Source organism: Heterodontus francisci, chromosome 2, assembly GCF_036365525.1.
Source record: "Heterodontus francisci isolate sHetFra1 chromosome 2, sHetFra1.hap1, whole genome shotgun sequence".
NCBI lineage: Eukaryota > Metazoa > Chordata > Chondrichthyes > Heterodontiformes > Heterodontidae > Heterodontus > Heterodontus francisci.
Window position 1 is genome coordinate 145,156,048 of NC_090372.1, and position 20,620 is coordinate 145,176,667.

At 43.5% G+C, this 20,620-nt stretch overlaps 1 protein-coding gene across 2 annotated transcripts in view; it reads right to left on the reverse strand.

Annotated features, from left to right (window-relative positions):
* LOC137347289 (E3 ubiquitin-protein ligase HECW1-like) overlaps positions 1-20,620 on the reverse strand; it is a 630,030-nt gene that overhangs the window by 278,959 nt on the left and 330,451 nt on the right. For both annotated transcript variants that reach the window (XM_068011682.1, XM_068011674.1), the window contains exon 7: positions 9,859-10,001. In XM_068011682.1, coding sequence (XP_067867783.1) covers positions 9,859-10,001 — 143 coding nt within the window. The remainder of the gene's footprint in view (positions 1-9,858; positions 10,002-20,620) is intronic.

The following is a 20,620-nucleotide window of genomic DNA, read 5'->3' on the forward strand; positions in this document are numbered from 1 at the left end:
AGGTGGAGAGGGTCATTAATTTTTGGAATCGTGTACCCCAAAGAGCTGTGGAAGCTGGGTCATTAAATACATTCAAGGCTGAGTTAGACAGATTTTTCTACAAGGGAGTCAAGGGTTATGGGGAATAGGCACGAAAGTGGAGTTGAGGCCAAGACCAGATCAGCCATGATCTTTCTGAATGGCGGAGCAGGCTCGAGGGACTGAATAGCCTAGTCCTGTTCCTATTTCTTATGTTATGTTCTTATGTTCTACCTCTTCTAAGCACTTGGTATTATATATCATCCCATCTCTGACCACTAGATGGCTGCATGCAACTTCTGCACATCATTACAGTACTTACAGATTACTGAACTAAACAGTGATTAAGGCTGAACATAGTTTGATCGAGGTCCCAAAACATTGCACAGTGCTGCTTATTTTCATGTTAGAGGTGAATCGATGACTTACCCTGAGGTGAGTATAGTATATGGGTTGGTCACTTCATCAACTCTTCTTCCGAAGGATTAGCCAACAGCATTCTATTCTAAGCCCTGAGGTAGCTTGGAAACCATAGAACCATAGAAAAGTACTCTCACTCCGGATAGGAAAATGAAGGGATGGGATTGGATTATCCTTGTGTTTTACACCTGCTCTTTCTTACTTTTTGTTAAGGCTGGTTAAGTTATAAAGGTCCTGCTGTTCAGAACAAAATATTCTTAACATGCAAATATTTTGATCTCAAAGTCATTAAAGTTGAATGAAATGCTATAAACAGTCACTTAATCCAATGAAGAAGACTGCTTGATTTCATCCAGTTATATTCAGACAGTATCAATGATGTAAAACAGAGACTTTGAGGGAATTTTAGAAATCTCAAACCTGACCCCAACATGCTCCATTCCAATTTTAATGGAGGTGGATCGAGGGTGAACAACCAATCCACTCTCGGGGTGGGGAGGGGGACAGATTGGGCAGTAAAAACTTTTAAGGAGGCTGTGTACTTTAATTTTAAGAGAATTTTAATTTTTAACCCATGCAGTCCAGGTTTCCCAGGGTTGTGAATCCTGGCAGGTAAAAGGAAGTGAGAAGGGCCAGATCTATTAGGCAAGTGCCTTTACAGCACTGCTTATGGGTCAGGAGGAACAGGAGAGTTTCCTCCAGTACATCAATCAGATTACAGCTGACATATGGGGGGAATGTTATCCCTCAAGATGGGGAAAATTCTTTTACATTAATGATAAAGCAGCATGAAATATGCAGAAAGAAAACAGCGATTGCGAAAAAGACAAAGTTGAGGAAGGCCATTCAGTTCATCTGAGCTCACCATCCCACCACCAGAAAGACATTAAAGTCACCCATTATAGCAACAGACTGTTTCCTCTATGATACTAGTTTGAACCTTGTCCTATTGTCACTGCCTAGTTAGGAGTAGCATTCTGGATTTACTTTTTCTGTTTACTGCCATATATATATATATGTATTTATAAGGTCAGCTCTCCATCTCCTCCTTTCAAGGATGAAAAGCCCAGATTTCTCCAATCTTTCCTCATTATTCAGTCCTCTCACAAGAGGGAAGAGTCTGGTGGAATATTGGAATATAATTAAAGATTTCAACTGGGCTGTCAGTAGCTAAAATTTGCCAGGAAAATGCCTCAGAACTCTTGCAGCCAAAAGTAATCAAGCCTAAAGTGAATCAAAAAATACCCTACTGGCTCCATAGAGGACTGAAGATTTAAAGATCTCCCTTTCTCATTGGGTCTGTCTCTCAGTTTGCTGCCTCCAGTTTGGAGCACGTTCTACTGATGTGCCATTACAGGAGCAGACTATTCACTCTAAATATACAAATTATTCAGTCCCTGTAACTTGCCTGACTTAGGCAGGCTTGAGATCTGCTCCAATGGCACTGCTGCCATTGAGAAGCCCTTTGGATTTTTGAAATCTTTGCTTTTATGTTGACTTTGACCAATTTAAAGCCACTTACATTGTGAACATTTGTGATTCTCAGGCATTTTTTCAAATATCAAAGAACTTAATAAAATCAGACACTCTAGGGCCAATTAATGCATTAGCTGCCACCCATTGGGCTGATGTTGTCTCTATTATTGGATATAGAGACCCACAATGTGCCCTTTGAATCACAATGTGGACAGCCTGTAACAAGCTGGAAGCCCATGCACAAAGTGTGTTTAAAGCTCATGAAAGACCATCAGTATATTTAAATCAAGAAGCCACCATATAATGTAACTGGAGCACCGGAGCAATGCAGCAATACAAAGTGACTCAGTAGCAGATTAAGAAAATGATGGCACTGTACAGCAGCCAGTAGCCCCATCACTGGCCCCTGAGCCACATGGCGCTCCCAAAGCATCAGGTACTGTGCTCTGGAGGTGTTAATAAATTGTTAAACTCAATCTTGAGAGATTGCTGTATGCTCGTTGGCTGCCGTGTTTCCTACATTACAACAGTGACTGCACGTCATTGTCTGTACAACGCTTTGGGACATCCTGAAATTTTGTAAGGTGCTATATAAATGAAAATCTTTGCTTCTTTCTTTCTTTTGAACTGACCTCAGATTATGGAGTGAGGTCAGTTCATTTAGGCACTGCCAGTGCCTCAGAAGCAGTAATCCCAGTGCACAGTGCAGCACAGCTAGGATCACATTTTGTTTTTGGACAATTTAAGATTTTTAGATTTAGAGATACAGCACTGAAACAGGCCCTTCGGCCCACCGAGTCTGTGCCGACCATTAACCACCCATTTATACTAATCCTACACTAATCCCATATTCCTACCACATCCTCACCTGTCCCTATATTCCCCTACCACCTACCTATACTAGTGGCAATTTTATATGGCCAATTCACCTATCAACCTGCAAGTCTTTTGGCTGTGGGAGGAAACCGGAGCACCCGGAGGAAACCCACGCAGACACAGGGAGAACTTGCAAACTCCACACAGTACGGTACCCAGAATTGAACCCGGGTCGCTGGAGCTGTGAGGCTGCGGTGCTAACCACTGCGCCACTGTGCCGCCCAGTTACATAAAAGCAAGTACATTGAGCATTCTTCACTGTACAATGTATTTAGACGACTTATTATTTCAGCATGAGCATAATTAGAGAATTTACATTCCACACAACATACCCTTTGGATCTATTTATTGGAAAAGTTAGTATAACAGCATTATCACCTTTTACTTTTTTATAGGTGGCAGCCTTTATGCTAGATATTTAAGCACTGTTCAACTTTGCAAGGAATTCAATGTGTTTACTTGAGCGATGGCGAATCTGCCATGACTGTTCATTTTTATTACGGTCCTTGCCACACATACTGCAGTATAGAGTTTAATAACATTTATTCAATTTATAGCAAAATATTAAATAAGAACATAAGAAATTGGAGCTAGAGTAGGCCATTTAGCCCTTGAAACTGCTCTGCCATTCAATACGATCACGGCTGATCTTCTACCTCAACTCCACCTTCCCGCATCATCCTAATATCCCTCAATTCCCTTAATAGCCAAAAATCTATTGATCTCTGTCTTGAATATACTCAATGACTAAGCATCCACAGTTCTCTGGGGTAGAGAATTCCAAACATTCACAACCTTTTGAGTGAAGAAATGTCTCCTCATCTCTGTTATAAATAGCCTTATTCCGCAACTTGGCCATGTGAGCCGCATGGAAGATGGCAGGATCCCCAAAGACACATTGTACAGCGAGCTCGCCACTGGTATCAGACCCACCGGCCGTCCATGTCTCCGTTATAAAGACGTCTGCAAACGCGACATGAAATCGTGTGACATTGATCACAAGTCGTGGGAGTCAGTTGCCAGCATTCGCCAGAGCTGGCGGGCAGCCATAAAGACAGGGCTAAATTGTGGCGAGTCGAAGAGACTTAGTAGTTGGCAGGAAAAAAGACAGAGGCGCAAGGGGAGAGCCAACTGTGCAACAGCCCCAACAAACAAATTTCTCTGCAGCACCTGTGGAAGAGCCTGTCACTCCAGAATTGGCCTTTATAGCCACTCCAGGCGCTGCTTCACAAACCACTGACCACCTCCAGGCGCGTATCCATTGTCTCTCGAGATAAGGAGGCCCAAAAGAAGAAAGAAAGAAGATCCCCCATTCTAAACTCCCCAGCCAGGAGAAACTTCCTCCCAGGATGTACCTTGTCAAGCCCCTTAAGAATTTTCTAAACTCTAGGGTCTACTTAATCTCTCCGCATTGGACAATCCGCTCATCCCAGGAATCAGGTTCATGAACCTTCGTGGTTCCTCTGAATACGAACATTTCCTAGCCTCTCACCATTTAAAAATATTTGCTTTTCCAACTTTCCTACCAAAGTAGGAAAAACTTCACACTTCTCCACAGTATATTCTATCTGCCACATTCATGCCCACTCAATTAACCTATCTATATCCCTTTGCAGCCTCTTTCTGTTCTCCTCACAGTTTACTTACCCACAAAACTTTGTATTGTTACAAACTTGGATAGATTACACTTGATTGGTCCCCTTTTCTAAGCCATTGATATAAATTGTATATAATTGAGGTCCAAGCACTGATCGGTGTGCTACCCCACTAGTTACAGCTGCCAACTCGAAAATGACCTGTTTATGCCTACTCTCTGTTTTCTCTCTGTTAACCAATCCTCAATCCAGGCTAATATATTACCCCCAATCTCATGAGTCCTAATTTTGCATAATATCCTCTTGTGTGGCATATTATTGGATGCTTTTTGAAAACCCAAATACATTAATACACACTGCTTTCCCCTAATCTACCCTGCTAGTTACAATCTCAAAAAACAGATTTGCCAAACATGATTTCCCTTTTTAAAATCTGTGTTGACTATGCCCAATCATATTAACGGCCACTTAAGGGCCTCTTCATGTCGCCGCTGGGATTTAACCGGTGGCGGGGGAGGGGGCCTCCGCCAAGCAGGGAGGTTGCCCAGTAAAACGAAGTGACCTCCCTGTGGGCTTGGACCAGGGCCCTCCTCTATGGGCAATCTGTGGCCCATGGAGGGCCCCACTGGGAAAACCTTCATCAACCTGAACCCCTCTCCCCCTGCACTAAACGCTCCCGCTCCCTCGCCAGGACCTGCCAGTCCGGCACCAGTGACCCCTGCCTCGCTCACCTTGGGTCTGGGCTCCAGCACTGGACTTGGGTCCAAGACCTCGTGCTGTATCAGCAGTGGCCACCGCTCCTGGTGGCACTGCCGATACTGCTGAGCTGCTGGCCCTTTGATTGACCAGCAGCTCTTGGCAGCGAGATCCCTGTCTTTGAAGGGATTCTGGCGCTGGGCTGTTAAGTGGCCCAATGTTGTAGAATTGCCCTGGGGGGTGGGTGGCTCCAGCTGGCTGAGGCGGGACTCCCCTGCAATTTTGGCCTGGTGCCGAGAGACTCACCATGGACACAAAGTTCAGCCCACATTGTGCCAAATTGTGAAATTGAACTGGTAATTTGTGGGCTAGCATCAGAAAAAATGACCATGAAAACCACTGGATTGTCATAATAATCTAACTGGCTCACTAATGCCCTTCATGGAAAGGAGTCTGTCACCCTTCCCTGGTCTGGCACCCACACTTAACTCCTAATGTGCTCAGATCAACTAGGAATGGGCAATAAATGCTGCTTTGTCAGTATCATTCACATTCCAAGAGAAAATTAAAAATAAAATGAGGTAGAAGTTTGGATACATACACTGAAAATATTTGACTGTAGTTTGGCAGAATCTGAAGCATGTGTTCTGAGCAGCAGATTCAGCATATCAAAGCATATGAAAAAGTATCACACAATCACAGAACTGTTACAGCGCAGGAGGAGTCCATTCGGCCCATCGTGTCTGCACTGGCTCTCTGAATGAGCAATTCACCTAATGCCATTCCCCTGCCTTCTCCCCGTAACGCTGCACATTCTTCCTTTTCATATAACAGTTGAATTCCCTTTTGAATGCCTCGATTAAACCTGCCTCCACCACACTCTCAGGCAGTGCATTCCAGATCCTAACCACTCGTTGTGTGAAAAAGTTTTACCTCATGTCACTTTTGCTTCTTTTGCCAATCACTTTGAATCTGTGCCCTCTTGTTCTTGATCCTTTCATGGGTGGGAACAGTTTTTCCCTGTCCACTCTGTCCAGACCATTCATGATTTTGAATACCTCTATCAAATCGGCTCTCAGCCTTCTCTTCTTCAAGGAATATAGTCCCAACTTCTCCAATCTGTCTTCATACCTGGAACCATTCTCATGAATATTTTTTGTACTCTCTCCAATGCCTTCACATCTTTCTTAAAGCGCGGTGCCCAGAACTAGATGCAATACCTGGTGAAGCTACAACACAGGACTACATGCGTGCCAAACTGTGTAAGCAGCATGCGATAGACAGAGCTAAGTGATCCCATAACTAACGGATCAGATCTAAGCTCTGCAGTCCTGCCACATCCAGCCATGAATGGTGGTGGACAATTAAACAACTAACTGGAGGAGGTGGCTCCACAAATATCCCCATCCTCAATGATGGGGGAGCCCATCACATCAGTGCAAAAGATAAGGCAGAAGCATTTGCAACAATCTTCAGCCAGAAGTGCCGAGTTGATGATCCATCTCGGCCTCCTACTGAAGTCCCCAGCATTACAGATGTCAGACTTCAGCCAATTAGATTCACTCCGCGTTATATCAAGAAACGACTGAAGGTACTGGATACTGCAAAGGCTATGGGCCCTGACAATATTCCGGCAATAGTACTGAAGACCTCTGCTCCAGAACTTGCCGCATCCCTAGCCAAGCTGTTCCAGTACAGCTACAACACTGGCATCTACCCTGCAATGTGGAAAATTGCCCAGGTATGTCCTGTACACAAAAAGCAGGACAGGTCAAACCCGGCCAATTACCACCCCATCAGCCCACTCTCAATCATCAGTAAAATGTTGGAAGGTGTCACCAACAGTACCATTAAGCAGCACTTGCTTAGCAATAACCTGCTCAGTGACGCTCAGTTTGGCTTCCGCCAAGACCACTCAGCCCCTGACCTCATTACAGCCTTAGTTCAAACATGGACAAAAGCTGAACTCAAGGTGAGGTGAGAGTGACTGCCCTTGACCGAGTATGGCATCAAGGAGCCCTAGCAAAACTGAGGTTAATGGGAATCAGGGGGAAAACCCTCTGCTGGCTGGAGTCATACCTAGTGCAAAGGAAGATGGTTGTGGTTGTTGGAGGTCAATCATCTCAGCTCCAGGACATCACTGTAGGAGTTCCTCAGGGTAGTGTCCTAGGCCCAACCATCTTCAGCTGCTTTATCAATGACCTTCCTTCAATCATAAGGTCAGAAGTGGGGATGTTCACTGATGATTGCACAATGTTCAGCACCATTCGTGACTTCTCAGATACTGAAGCAGTCTGTGTCGAAATGCAGCATGACTTGGACAATATCCAGGCTTGGGCTGATAAGTGACAAGTAACATTCATGCCACACAAGTGCCAGGCAATGACCATCTCCAACAAGAGGGAATCTAACCATCTCCCCCTTGACATTCAATGGCATTACCATCGCTGAATCCCCCACTATCAACATCCTCGGGGCTACCATTGACCAGAAACTGAACAAGAGTAGCCATATAAATACCGTAGCTACAAAAGCAGGTCAGAGGCTAGGAATCCTGCGACATGTAACTCACCTCCTGACTCCCCAAAGCCTGTCCACCATATACTAGGCACAAGTCAGGAGTGTGATGGAATACTCACCACTTGCCTGGATGGGTGCAGCTCCAACAACACTCAAGAAGCTCAACACCATCCAGGACAAAGCAGCCCGCTTGATTGGCACACCATCTACAAACATTCACTCCCTCCACCACTGACGCACAGTGGCAGCAGTGTGTACCATCTACAAGATGCACTGCAGCAACGTACCAAGGTTCCTTCGACAGCACCTTCCAAATCTGCGACCTCTACCAACTAGATGGACAAGGGCAGCAAATGCATGGGAACACCACCACCTGCAAGTTCCCCTCCAAGTCACACACCATCCTGACTTGGAACTATATCGCTGTTCCTTCACTGTCGCTGAGTCAAAATCCTGGAACTCCCTTCCTAACAGCACAGTGGGTACCTACTCCACATGGACTGCAGCGGTTCAAGAAGGCAGCTCACCACCACCTTCTCAAGGGCAATTAGGGATGGGCAATAAATGACGCCCACATCCCATGAATGAACAAAAAAAACTCAAGCTGACGCCAAAATGGCGTCTTATACAAGTTCAACATAACTTCCTTGCTCCTGTATTCTATGCCCCTATTAATAAAGCCTACGATACTGTACGCTTTATTAACCACTCTCTCAACCTGTCCTGCCACCTTCAATGACTTATGCACATATACCCCAGGTCTCTCTGCTCTTGCGCCCCCTTTAGAGTTGTACCCTTTATGTTATATTGTCTCGCCATGTTCTTCCTACCAAAATGAATCACTTCACATTTCTCCGCATTGAACTTCACCTGCCACCTGTCCGTCCATTCCACCAACTTGTCTACGTCCTTTTGAAGTTCTACACTATCCTCCTCACAGTTCACAATTGTTCCAAGTTTTGTATCATCCACACATTTTGAAATTGTGCCCTGTACATGAAGGTCTAGATCATTAATATATATCAGGAAGAGCAAGGGTTCCATCACTGACCCCTGGGGAACTCCACTACAAAACTTCTTCCAGCCCAAAGCACATCCATTAACCACTACTGTCTGTTTCCTGTCACTCAGCCGATTTCTTAGCCATGTTGCTACTGTCCCTTTTATTCCATAAGCTATAATTTTGCTCACAAGTCTGTTGTGCAGCACTGTATCAAATGTCTTTTGAAAGTGCATGTACACCATATCAACAGCATTGCCCTCATCAACCCTTTCTGTTACCTCCTCAAAAAACTCCAGTAAGTTAGTTAAACATGATTTTCCCTTAACGAGTCCATGCTGGCTTTACTTAATTAACCCACATTTGTCCAAGTGCCTACTATTTTGGTCCCGAAGTATTGTTTCTAGAAGTTTCCCCACCACCAAAGTTAAACTGACTAGTCTGTAGTTGCTGGGTTTATCTTTACATCCTTTTTTGAACAAGGATGTAACATTTGCAATTCTCCAGTCCTCTGGCACCACCCCTGAGTCAAAGGATGACTGGAAAATTATGGCCAGTGCCTCTGCAATTTCCACTCTCACTTCCCTCAGTATCCTTGGATGCATCTCATCGGTCCTCGTGCTTTATCAACTTTAAGTACAGACAGACTATCTAATCCCTCCTCCTTATCAATTTTAAATCCTTCTAGTGTATTAATTACCTCCTCTTTCACCATGGCCTGAGTAGCATCTTCTTCCTTGGTAAAGACAGATACAAAATATTCATTTAATACCTCAGCTATTCTGCCTGCCTCCATCCGTAAATCCCCCTTTTGGTCCGTAATCAGCCCTATTCCAACTTTTACTGCCCTTTTACTATTTATATGCCTCTCGAAGACTTTGGGATTCCCTCTTATGTTAGCTGCCATTCTCTTTTAATACTCTGAAAGAAGTAAAAAGAAAAACTGTGGAAATGTACGATAGGTCCACCAAATTCTGAAAGAGAAGCAGGTTTACAATGAAGGCAGGACCCTTCATCAATTATTTTAGACTTTGGCTTACTTGCTGCACATTTCCAGCATAATCCATTTTATTTCTGATTTCCTGGATTCGCAGTTTATTTTTAAAAATCAAGATTTGACGAAATAAATTCAAATACTGAACTGTCTTTCCCAGCTACAAAGTTGATATTTTTACTCCGCATAATATTAACATATGTGCTTCAACACAGGAAATATAAATAGTTCTATTCTCACGGAGAAGATATACAAAGACTTACCCTATTGCATGCCTTTCCAATAATCGCTGTACTGGCATTGAAAGCTTTCCTAGAAAGCGCTTTATAATGGGACGACTCTTTGCAAACTTGTCCTTGACCTCAATTTCAAGAACATCTGTAGGGAGAGAAACAAAGCTGTGCTGCTGCAAGAGAGCGAGAGAGAGAAAAAGATCAACATTTAAACTGCATGATACTTGCAAAACCTAACAAATAGCCCAGCCTAAACATGCAATGTGCAACTTGCAGGTAATATACATTATCCACTTCCTAATCATTACTTCTCTGAACAGTATATGCCCTCTAAATGGATCCAAATGAGGTTTGAGTCTCATTGTTGACATTGTAACAGAATACTGAAAATGTGGCGATCATGGCCGGGCACTTCTTCTCACAGTAGTTTCACAGTGTTGTGAAATCGTTAAATAGTAATGTAAAAAATTTCATATCGCTAAAGCTTAAAGGAAAAGTGTAAATTATTTATGCTGTGTAAGTCTATCACTCAGTCAGCTCTGAATATTAAGATTCCTGTCTCGAGGGTAAGATTGTGCTGCAGCATCCACTGGGTCTACTGCAGTGTAAATATCTGGAATCTTCTTTTCAGTCTGGAGTTCAGATTTCCAATGCTTTTTAGGTGCAGACATGATAAGGTGATATACCATTGATGCATTATTTATAAAGCTTTTATAAAGAATCTTGAAAGACATCTTAGCAGACAACATATTCCTTTCAAGCTTTGAATCCTTTTATCATGAATATTAGTGTTTTCAACACTAAGTACAAACCTTTAGATAGGGAGAAACTGTTCCTATCGGTGGAAGGGTTGAGAACCAGAGGACACTGATTTAAAGTAATTGGCAAAAGAGGCGACATGAAGAAAAACTTTTTTTCACACAGAGTGTGGTTAGGATCTGGAATGCACTGCCTAAAAGCGTGGTGGAGGCAGATTCAATTGCTGCTTTCAAAAGTAAATGGATAATTATCTGAACAGAAAAAATTTGCAGGGCTATGGGGAGAAGGTGGGGGAGTGGGACTAGGTGAGTTGCTTTTGCAGAGAGCTGGCACAGACACGACGGACCAAATGGCCTCCTTTTGTCCTGTATCCATTCTATGATTCTATGATTATTAGATGCAAAACATTGTTGCATGTGGAAAATAACATCATATTCAGTAATTTCACATTAGTTGTTTGGTAGTATAGAACTTGAGTATTGCTGAAAATAAAGACATGTCATTGAAGCTTTTCATCTTGCACTCATCAGGACAATCTGAAAGAATACCAATGTAAAGGAAAACAACAACTTTATACTGTATGAGAAGAGAGTGCTGATTGGTTGGCAAGTGAACTCTGATTGGTAGAGACGTTGCCATGGAGAATGCACCAATATATGGTGACTGACAGTTAACTGCCAAGCTTTGTTTGAAATTTAAACCAAGCAGCTTGACTCTGATTAGTCAAGGGATTGCCTTCACATTAGCTTTAAAGAATACGGGGTTCAGTAACATTTCATACATGAACAGTGGGGAGTGGTCCTTGTGGATGGTGTATCATGAGATACTGTGGGTGAACAGGCTGTGATTTTCCTTCCAATCATTTTAATAGATGGAAAATTATGGGCTAGGTGTCCCTGATGTACTCTCTGTGATCACCACACCCTGCTCAGAGTTTCAGAGCTGGCTCCAACATCTTGAATTGATTAATAGTACTACAGTCAGATTTTCAGGAGCTTGGGAGGAAATTAAAAAGTAGGACATCGAAGGTAGCAATCTCTGGATACTCCCAGTGCCACGTGCTAGCGAGAGTAGAAATAGGAAGATGGGGAGAATCAATCTGTGGCTTAAGACATGGTGCAGGAGGGAGAGCTTCAGATTCTTGGGACACTGCTGCACCTCAACGGGACTGGGACCAATGTCCTCGAGAGGAGGTTCACTGGTGTGGTTGGGGAGCATTTAAACTAAATTGGCAGGGGTATGGGCACTGGGATACAGAAGTAGAAATGAGGAATAAGGTGCACAAAGTGCGAGAGTTGGATAGTACTAGATAGTACTAGGGCGGCACAGTGGCGCAGTGGTTAGCACCGCAGCCTCAGAGCTCCAGCAACCCGGGTTTGATTCTGGGTACTGCCTGTGCAGAGTTTGCAAGTTCTCCCTGTGACTGCGTGGGTTTCCGCCGGGTGCTCCGGTTTCCTCCCACAGCCAAAGACTTGCAGGGTGATAGGTAAATTGGCCATTGTAAATTGCCCCCAGTGTAGGCTGATGGTAGGGGAATTGAGGGGATGTGGTAGGAATATGGGATTAATGTGGGATTAGTATAAAAGGGTGGTTGATGGTCGGCACAGACTCGGTGGGCCGAAGGACCTGTTTCAGTGCTGTATCTCTAAATAAAAATAAAGAGAGTAGTACCATATTACATGGGCTTCTGGGAATGCAATGACAGGTTTACAATGCATGTATGTAAACGCACAAAGTGTGGTGAATAAGGTTGGTGAGCTACAAGCACAAACAGCCATGTGGCAATAATGAAAACATGACTTAAAATGGTGAGGACTGTGTGCTTATTATTCAAGTACACAAAGTGTTCAGAAAATATAGGGAAGGAAAAAAGGGAGGTGGTGTAGTAGTATCTATCAGGGAAGACATTGTGGTGTTGGAAGAAATGGATGTCCTTGAAGGGGCAAGGACAGAATCCATTTGGTTAGAATTAAGAAGCAAAAAAGAAATAGTCATGTTTCTGGGGATATTCTATAGGCCTCCAAATAGTGAGAGAGGGGTAGTGGAGCAAACCTGTGGGGAAATTACAGAGATGTGCAAGAGATATAGAGTGGTGATATTGGAGGACTTTAATTACCCAAATATTGATTGGGATAGTATTAGAGTAAAGGGTAAGGAGCGGGAGTAATTTCTGAAATGTGTTTAGGAGAATTTCCTTGACCAGCATGTTCTTGTCCAACTAAGGGGGCATTGCTGGATTTGGTATTGGGGAATGATTTGTGCCTAGTGGACTAAGTGTCTGTGGGAGGACACTTGAGGAAGAGAAATCATCGTATCATAAGGTTTAGATTAGTAATGGAGAAGAGCAACGGGCAATCTCACGTAGAATGTCTAAATTGGAAGAGGGCTAAATTCAATGGGGCAAGAAGGGATCTAGCCAGGGTTAAAATAGAACCAAAGACTGACAGGAAAAACTGTAATGGAGCAATGGGTGATCTTTAAGCAGGAGATGCTTCAGTTACAGGCTAGATAAATTTCAACAAGGGTGAAAGGTAGGGGAGCCAAAGCTAGGGCTCCTTGGATGATGCAGGAGATAGAGAATATGAAAAAACCAAAAAAAAGAGAGTGTATAATGCATGTCAGGTGAATTCTTCAATTGAAAACCAGGTCAAATACAACCATGGCTAACAAGAGAAGTTAAAGATTGTATTAAATCAAAGGAAGAGGCTTATAAAGTTGCCAAAAAGTAATAAGCCTGAGGATGGGCAATATTTTCGAATTCAACAAAGGAGGACCAAAAAAACTGATAAAGAAAGAGAAAATAGACCATGAAAGTAAACTATCGAGAAACATAAAAACGGACTGTAAAAGCTTCTATACCTATGTAAAAAGGAAAAGATTAGCAAAGACAAATGTGGGTCCATACAGGAAGAGACAAGGGAATTTATAATGGGGAATAAGGAAGTGACAGAGAAACTAAACAAATACTTTGTGTCTGTCTTCACGGTGGAAGGTACAAAAAAGGTCCTAGGAATACTAGAGAACCAAGGGCTGAGCACGAATGAGGAACTGAAATAAATTATTAGTTAAAAAGTAGTACTGGGGAAATTAATGGTACTGAAAGTTGATAAATCCCCTGGACCTGATGATCAAATCCCAGAGTGTTGAAAGAGGTGGCTGTAGAGATAATGGATATGGATCTGTTGGTGGTCATCTTCCAAAATTCTTCAGACTCTGGAACAGTTCCTGCAGATTGGAAGGTAGTAAATGTTACCCCACTATTTAAGAAAGGAGGGAGAGAGAAAATTGGGAACTACAGACCGGTTTGCCTGACACCAGTAGTAGGGAAAATGCTAAAATCTATTACAAAGGATCTGATAATTGAACACTTAGAAAATAATGGTAGGAATGGGCAAAGTCAAAATGGATTTATGAATGGGAAATCATGTTTGACAAACCTGTTGGAGTTTTTTGAGGATGTAACTAGCAGAATAGATAAGGGGGAGCCAGTGGATGTGGTGTATTTGGATTTTCAGAATGCTTTCGATAAGGTCCCACACAGGAGGCTATTAAGTATAATTAGAGCACATGGGATTGGGGGTATTTTACTGGCATGGATTGAGAACTGGTTAATGGATAGAAAACAGACAGTAGGAATAAATGGGTCACTCTCAGGTTGGCAGGCTGTGACTAGTGGGGTACCACAAGATCAGTGCTTGGGGCTCAGCTATTCACAATCAATATCAATGATTTGGATGTGGGGACCAAATGTAATAATTCCAAGTTTGCTGATGACACAAAACTGGATGAGAATGTGAGTTGTGACGAGAATGCAAAGAGGCTTCAAGAGGATTTAGACAGGCTAAGTGAGTGAGCAAGAACATGACTGATGGAATATAATATGGAAAATACGAACATACAAACTAGGAGCAGGAGTAGGCTATTCGACCCCTTGAGCCTGCTCCACCATTCTATAAGATCATGGCTGATCTGTTTGTGGACACAACTCCACTTTCCTGTCTACCCCCGATACCCTTTGACTCCCTTGTTTGCCAAGAATCTGTCTACCTCTGCCTTAAAAACACTCAATGGCCCTGCCTCCACCGCTGTCCGGGGAAGAGAGTTCCACAGACGCACAGCCCTCTGAGAGAAAAGATTTCTCCTCATCTCTGTTTCAAATGGGAGATCCTGTATTTTTAAATGTGCCCCCTAGTTTTAGTCTCTCCCACAAGGGGAAACATCTTTTCAACATCCACCCTGTCAAGTCCCCTCAGGATCTTATATGTTTCAATAAGATCACCTCTCATTGGTCTAAACTCCAATGAATACAGGCCAAACCTGGCCAACCCTTTCTCATAAGATAACGCTCTCATCCCAGGAATCAGTCGAGTGAACCTCCTCTGAACTGCTTCCAATGCAATTATACTCTTTCTTGAGTAAGGAGACCAAAACTGTGCACAAAACTCTAGATGTAATCTCACCAATGCCCTGTATAACTGTAGCAAAACATCTCTACTTTTATATTCCATTACCCTTGCAATAAATGACAACATTTCATTTGCCTTCTTAATCACTTGCTATACCTGTACACTAACTTTTTGTGTTTCATGTAGTAGGGCACCCAGGTCCCTTTGCATCTTAAAGTTCTGCAATTTCCCTCCATTTAAATAATATGTTGCTTTTCTATTTATCCAGCCAATGTTAACAAGTTCATACTTTTCCACATTATACTCCATCTAACAAATCTTTGCCCACTCACTTAATCTATCTATATCCTTTTTCAGACTCATTATGGCCTCTTCACAACTTACCCTCCTACCTATCTTTGTGTTATCAGCAAATTTAGCAACGATACATTCTGTCCCTTCATTCAAGTCATTGATATACATTGTAAATAGTTGAGGCCCCAGCACTGATCCCTGTGGCACTTCAGTAGTTACAGCTTGCCAACCTGAAAACTACCCATTTATGTCTCGTCTCTGTTTCTGTTATATAATCAATCCTCTATCCATGCTAATATGTTACCCCCCATATCATGGACTCTTATTTTGTCTAGTAGCCTTTGATGTGGCACCTTGTCAAATGGCTTCTGGAAATCCAAGTACACCACATCCACAGATTCCCCTCTATCTACATTGCTTGCTACTGACTCAAAGAACTCTAATACATTAGTTAAACACTATTTCCCTTTCAGAAAACCATGTTGACTCTGCCTGATTGCATTGAGGCTTTCTAAATGACTTGCTATAACCTCCTTAATAGATTCCAGCATCTTCCCTATGACAGATGCTAAGCTTAACTGGCCTGTAGTTTCCTGCTTTCTGTCTTCCTCCTTTTTTGAATAGCGGAGTTAAATTTGCAATCTTCCAGTCTGACAGGACCTTTCCAGAATCTAGGGAATTTTGTAAAGTTAAAACCAATGCATCCACTATTTCAGCAGCCCCATCTTTTAAGACCCTAGGATGAAGCCCATCGGGACTTGGGGGCCTGTCAGCTTTCAGTTCTAATAATTTTCTCAGTATCCTTTCCCTGGTGATGGTAATTGTTTTAAGTTCCTCCCTCCCTTTCAACTCTTGATTCACAATTATTTCTGGGATGTTATTTCTAATCTCTACTGTGAAGACAGATGCAAAAAATCCATTCAATTCCTCCGCCATTTCCTTATTTTCCATTATTAACTCCCCAGACTCACTCTCTAGAGGACCAGCACTTACTTTACTTACTCTTTTCCTCTTTAAATGCCTAAAGAAACTCTTACTATCCATTTTTATATTTCTAGCTAGCTTTCTCTCATATTCTAATTTCTCTCTCATTATTCTTTTAGTCAGTCTTTGCTGTTTTTTATACTCTGTCCAATCTTCTAACCTGCCACTACTCTTCACTGAATTGTATGCTTTATCTTTCAATTTGATATTATCTTTAACTTCCTTCACTAGCCATAGGGTGCATCCTTCCCCTGGAGTCTTTCTTTCTCACTGGAATGTATCTTTGCTGAGTGTTATGAAATATCTCCTTGAATGTCTGCCATTGCATCTCAAATGACTTATCCCTTAACCTAATTTCCCAGTTTACTTTAGCCAGCTCTGTCTTCAATCCCTCATAATTACCCTTATTTAAGTTTAAAACACTAGTCTTAGATCTACTCTTCTTACCCTCAAACTGATTGCAAAATTCAATCATGTTGTGATCACTGCTACCTATACTATGAGGTCATTAATTAATCCTGTCTCATTGCACATTACCAGATCTAAATTGCTCCCTGGTTGGCTCTAGAACATGCTGCTGTAAGAAACTGTCCTGAAAACACTCCATGAACTCATCTTCCAGGCTACCTTTGCTGATCTGATTCGCCCAATAGAGTCATAGAGTCTTACAGCATAGAAACAGGCCCTTCGGCTCACCACGTCCATGCCGACCATAATGCCTATCTATACTAATCCCACCTGCCTGCATTAATTCCATATCCCCCTATGCCTTGCTCATTCAAGTACCTGTCCAGATGCCTCTTAAATGTCGCTACTGTTCCTGCCTCCACCACCTCCTCAGGCAGCTCATTCCAGATACCCACTATTCTTTGTGTGAAAAATCTACCCCTTTGATCCCCTTTAAACCCCCTCCCTCTCACCTTAAACCCCCTCCCTCTCACCTTAAATCTATGCCTTCTAGTTTTAGGCACCCCTACCAGGGGAAACAGAATCTGGCTATCTACCCTATCTATGCCTCTCATAATTTTATATACCTCTATCATGTCCCCTCTTGGCCTTCTTCGCTCCAGGGAAAACAGATCCAGCCTATCCAATCTCTAGATAGATTATTATCGCCATACCTTTCTCAACAAACTCCATTATTTCTTCCTGTATACCCCATCCTACAGTGTGGTTACAGTGAAGTTATCTGCTTTGTTAGGAAAAACAGAAGTGCAGAGTATTTCCTAAATGGTGAGAGATTGGTAAGTGTTGATGTCCAAAGGGACCCGGGTGTCCTTGTTCATAAGTCACTGAAAGCTAACATGCAGGTGCAGCAAGCAATGAAGAAGGCAAATGGCATGTTAGCCTTTATTGCAAGAGGATTTGAGTACAGAAGTAAAGAAATCTTGCTGCAATTGTATAGAGCCTTGGTAAGACTGCACCTGGAGTACAGTTTTGGTCTCCTTATCTAAGGAAAGGTATACTTGCCATAGAGTAAGTGCAATGAAAGTTTACCAAATTGATCCTGGTATGGTGGGATTGTCCTATGAGGAGGGATTGAGAAGACTGGGCCTATATTCTGCAGAGTTTAGAAGAATGAGAAGTGTTTTCATTGAAGCATACAAAATTCTTACAGGGGTCGACAGGATTGATGCAGGAAGGATGTTTCACTTGGCTGCAGGGGGGTGGGGGGAGCAGGGGAGGGTCTGGAACCAGGGAACACAGTCTCAGAATAAGTGGTAGGCCATTTAGGACAGAGATAAGGAGGGATTCCTTCACTCAGAGGGTGGCGAATCTGTGAATTCTCTACCCAGAGGACTGCGGAGGCTCAGTTATTGAGTGTATTCAAGACAGAGGTCGATAGATTTCTAGATATTAAGAATATCAAGGGATATGTGAATAGTGTGGGGAAATGGTTTGAAGTAAAAGATCAGCCATGATCTAGTTGAATTTCAGAGCAGGCTCCAGGGGCCGAATGGCCTACACCTGCTCTTATTTCCTATGCTCCTAAGTTGAGAGGAAGTAAAGAGGAAAATAAGACTGGCAAAGACAGAATATGAGAATAGAATGGCAGTCAACATAAAAGGGAATCCCGAAATCTTCTACCAGCATGTAAATAGTAAGCAGCTAGTAAGAGACGGGGTGGGGCCTATTAGGGACAAAGAGGGTGATATATGCTTAGAGGTGCAAGGCAAGCCTAGAATACTTAATCAATACTTTGTATTGATGTTTACTGAGGAAGAGGATGCTGACAAAGTATCAGCAGAAGTGGAAATTGTAGAGTTAATGGATGGGGTGAAAATTGAGAGGCAGGAGGTACTGGAAATGCTGGCTATGCTTACAGTAGATAAGTCACCTGGTCCAGATTGCATGCATCTAAGGTTGCTAAAGGAAGTTTGGGTGGAGATAGCGGAAGGGCTTACCGTAACCTTTCAATCTTCCCTATATACAGAGGAGGTGCCAGAGTACTGGACAGTGGCAAATGTGACCCCCTTATTCAAGAAGGGTGTAAAGACAGTTCTGGCAACTACAGGCCTGTTAGTTTAACATCAGTGGTGGGTAAGGTTTTAGAAACAATTCTTCTTCTTCTTTGGCCTCCTTGTCTCGGGAGACAATGGGTAAGCGCCTGGAGGTGGTCAGTGGTTTGTGGAGCAGCGCCTGGAGTGGCTATAAAGGCCAATACTAGAGTGACAGACTCTTCCACAGGTGCTGCAGAAAAAATTGGTTGTCGGGGCTGTTACACAGTTGTCTCTCCCCTTGCGCTTCTGTCTTTTTTCCTGCCAACTGCTAAGTCTCTTCGACTCGCCACATTTTAGCCCCGCCTTTATGGCTGCCTGCCAGCTCTGGCGATCGCTGGCAACTGACTCGCACGACTTGTGATCAATGTCACAAGACTTCATGTCGCGTTTGCAGATGTCTGTAAAGCGGAGACATGGACGGCCGGTGGGTCTGATACCAGTGACGAGCTCGCTGTACAATGTGTCCTTGGGGATCCTGCCATCTTCCATGCGGCTCACATGGCCAAGCCATCTCAAGCACCACTGACTCAGTACCGTGTATAAGCTGGGAATGTTGGCTGCCTCGAGGACTTCTGTGTTGGAGATGCGGTCCTGCCATCTCATGCCAAGGATTCTCCGGAGGCAGCGAAGATGGAATGAATTGAGACGTTGCTCTTGGCTGACATACGTTTCCAGGCCTCGCTGCCGTAGAGCAAGGTACTGAGGACACAGGCTTGATACACTTGGACTGTTGTGTTCCGTGTCAGTGCGCCATTTTCCCACACTCTCTTGGCCAGTCTGGACATAGCAGTGGAAGCCTTTCCCATGCGCTTGTTGATTTCTGCATCGAGATACAGGTTACTGGTGATAGTTGTGCCTAGGTAGGTGAACTCTTGAACCACTTCCAGAGCGTGATTGCCGATATTGATGGATGGAGCATTTCTGACGTCCTGTCCCATGATTCGTTGCAGGCAGCCGCAAACCTGTCGATGAGACTCTGCAGACACTCTTCAGTGTGAGATGTTAATGCAGCATCGTCAGCAAAGAGGAGTTCCCTGATGAGGACTTTCCGTACTTTGGTCTTCGCTCTTAGGCGGGCAAGGTTGAACAACCTGCCACCTGATCTTGTGTGGAGGAAAATTCCTTCTTCTGAAGACTTAAACGCGTGTGAAAGCAGCAGGGAGAGGAAAATCCCAAACAGTGTGGGTGCGAGAACACAGCCCTGTTTCACGCCACTCAGGATAGGAAAGGGATCTGATGAGGCACCGCTATGCTGAATTGTGCCTTTCATATTGTCATGGAATGAGGTGATGATACTTGGTGGACATCCGATCTTTTCGAGTAGCCTGAAGAGACCACGTCTGCTGACGAGGTCAAAGGCTTTGGTGAGATCAATGAAAGCAACGTAGAGGGGCATCTGTTGTTCGCGGCATTTCTCCTGTCGCTGACGAAGGGAGAACAGCATGTCAATGGTCGATCTCTCTGCTCGAAAGCCACACTGTGCCTCAGGGTAGACACGCTCGGCCAGCTTCTGGAGCCTGTTTAAAGCGATAGGGAAATGTCGTATAGACTTAATGGCACAGGTCTAAAGAGTGTGCAGGGACCTGGGGGTGCATGTGCATAGATCTTTGAAAGTGGCAGGACACATTGAGAGAGTGGTCAGCAAAGCATATGGGATCTTGGGCTTCATAAACAGAGGTATTGGGTACAAAAGCAGGGAAATTATGCTAAACCTTTATAAAGCTCTGGTTAGGCCATAACTAGAGCATTGCGTCCAGTTCTGGCCACCACATCTTAGGAAGAATGGGGGGGTCCTTGAAAGGGTGCAAAGGAGGTTTACCAAAATGGTTCCAGGGATGGGGCATTTTA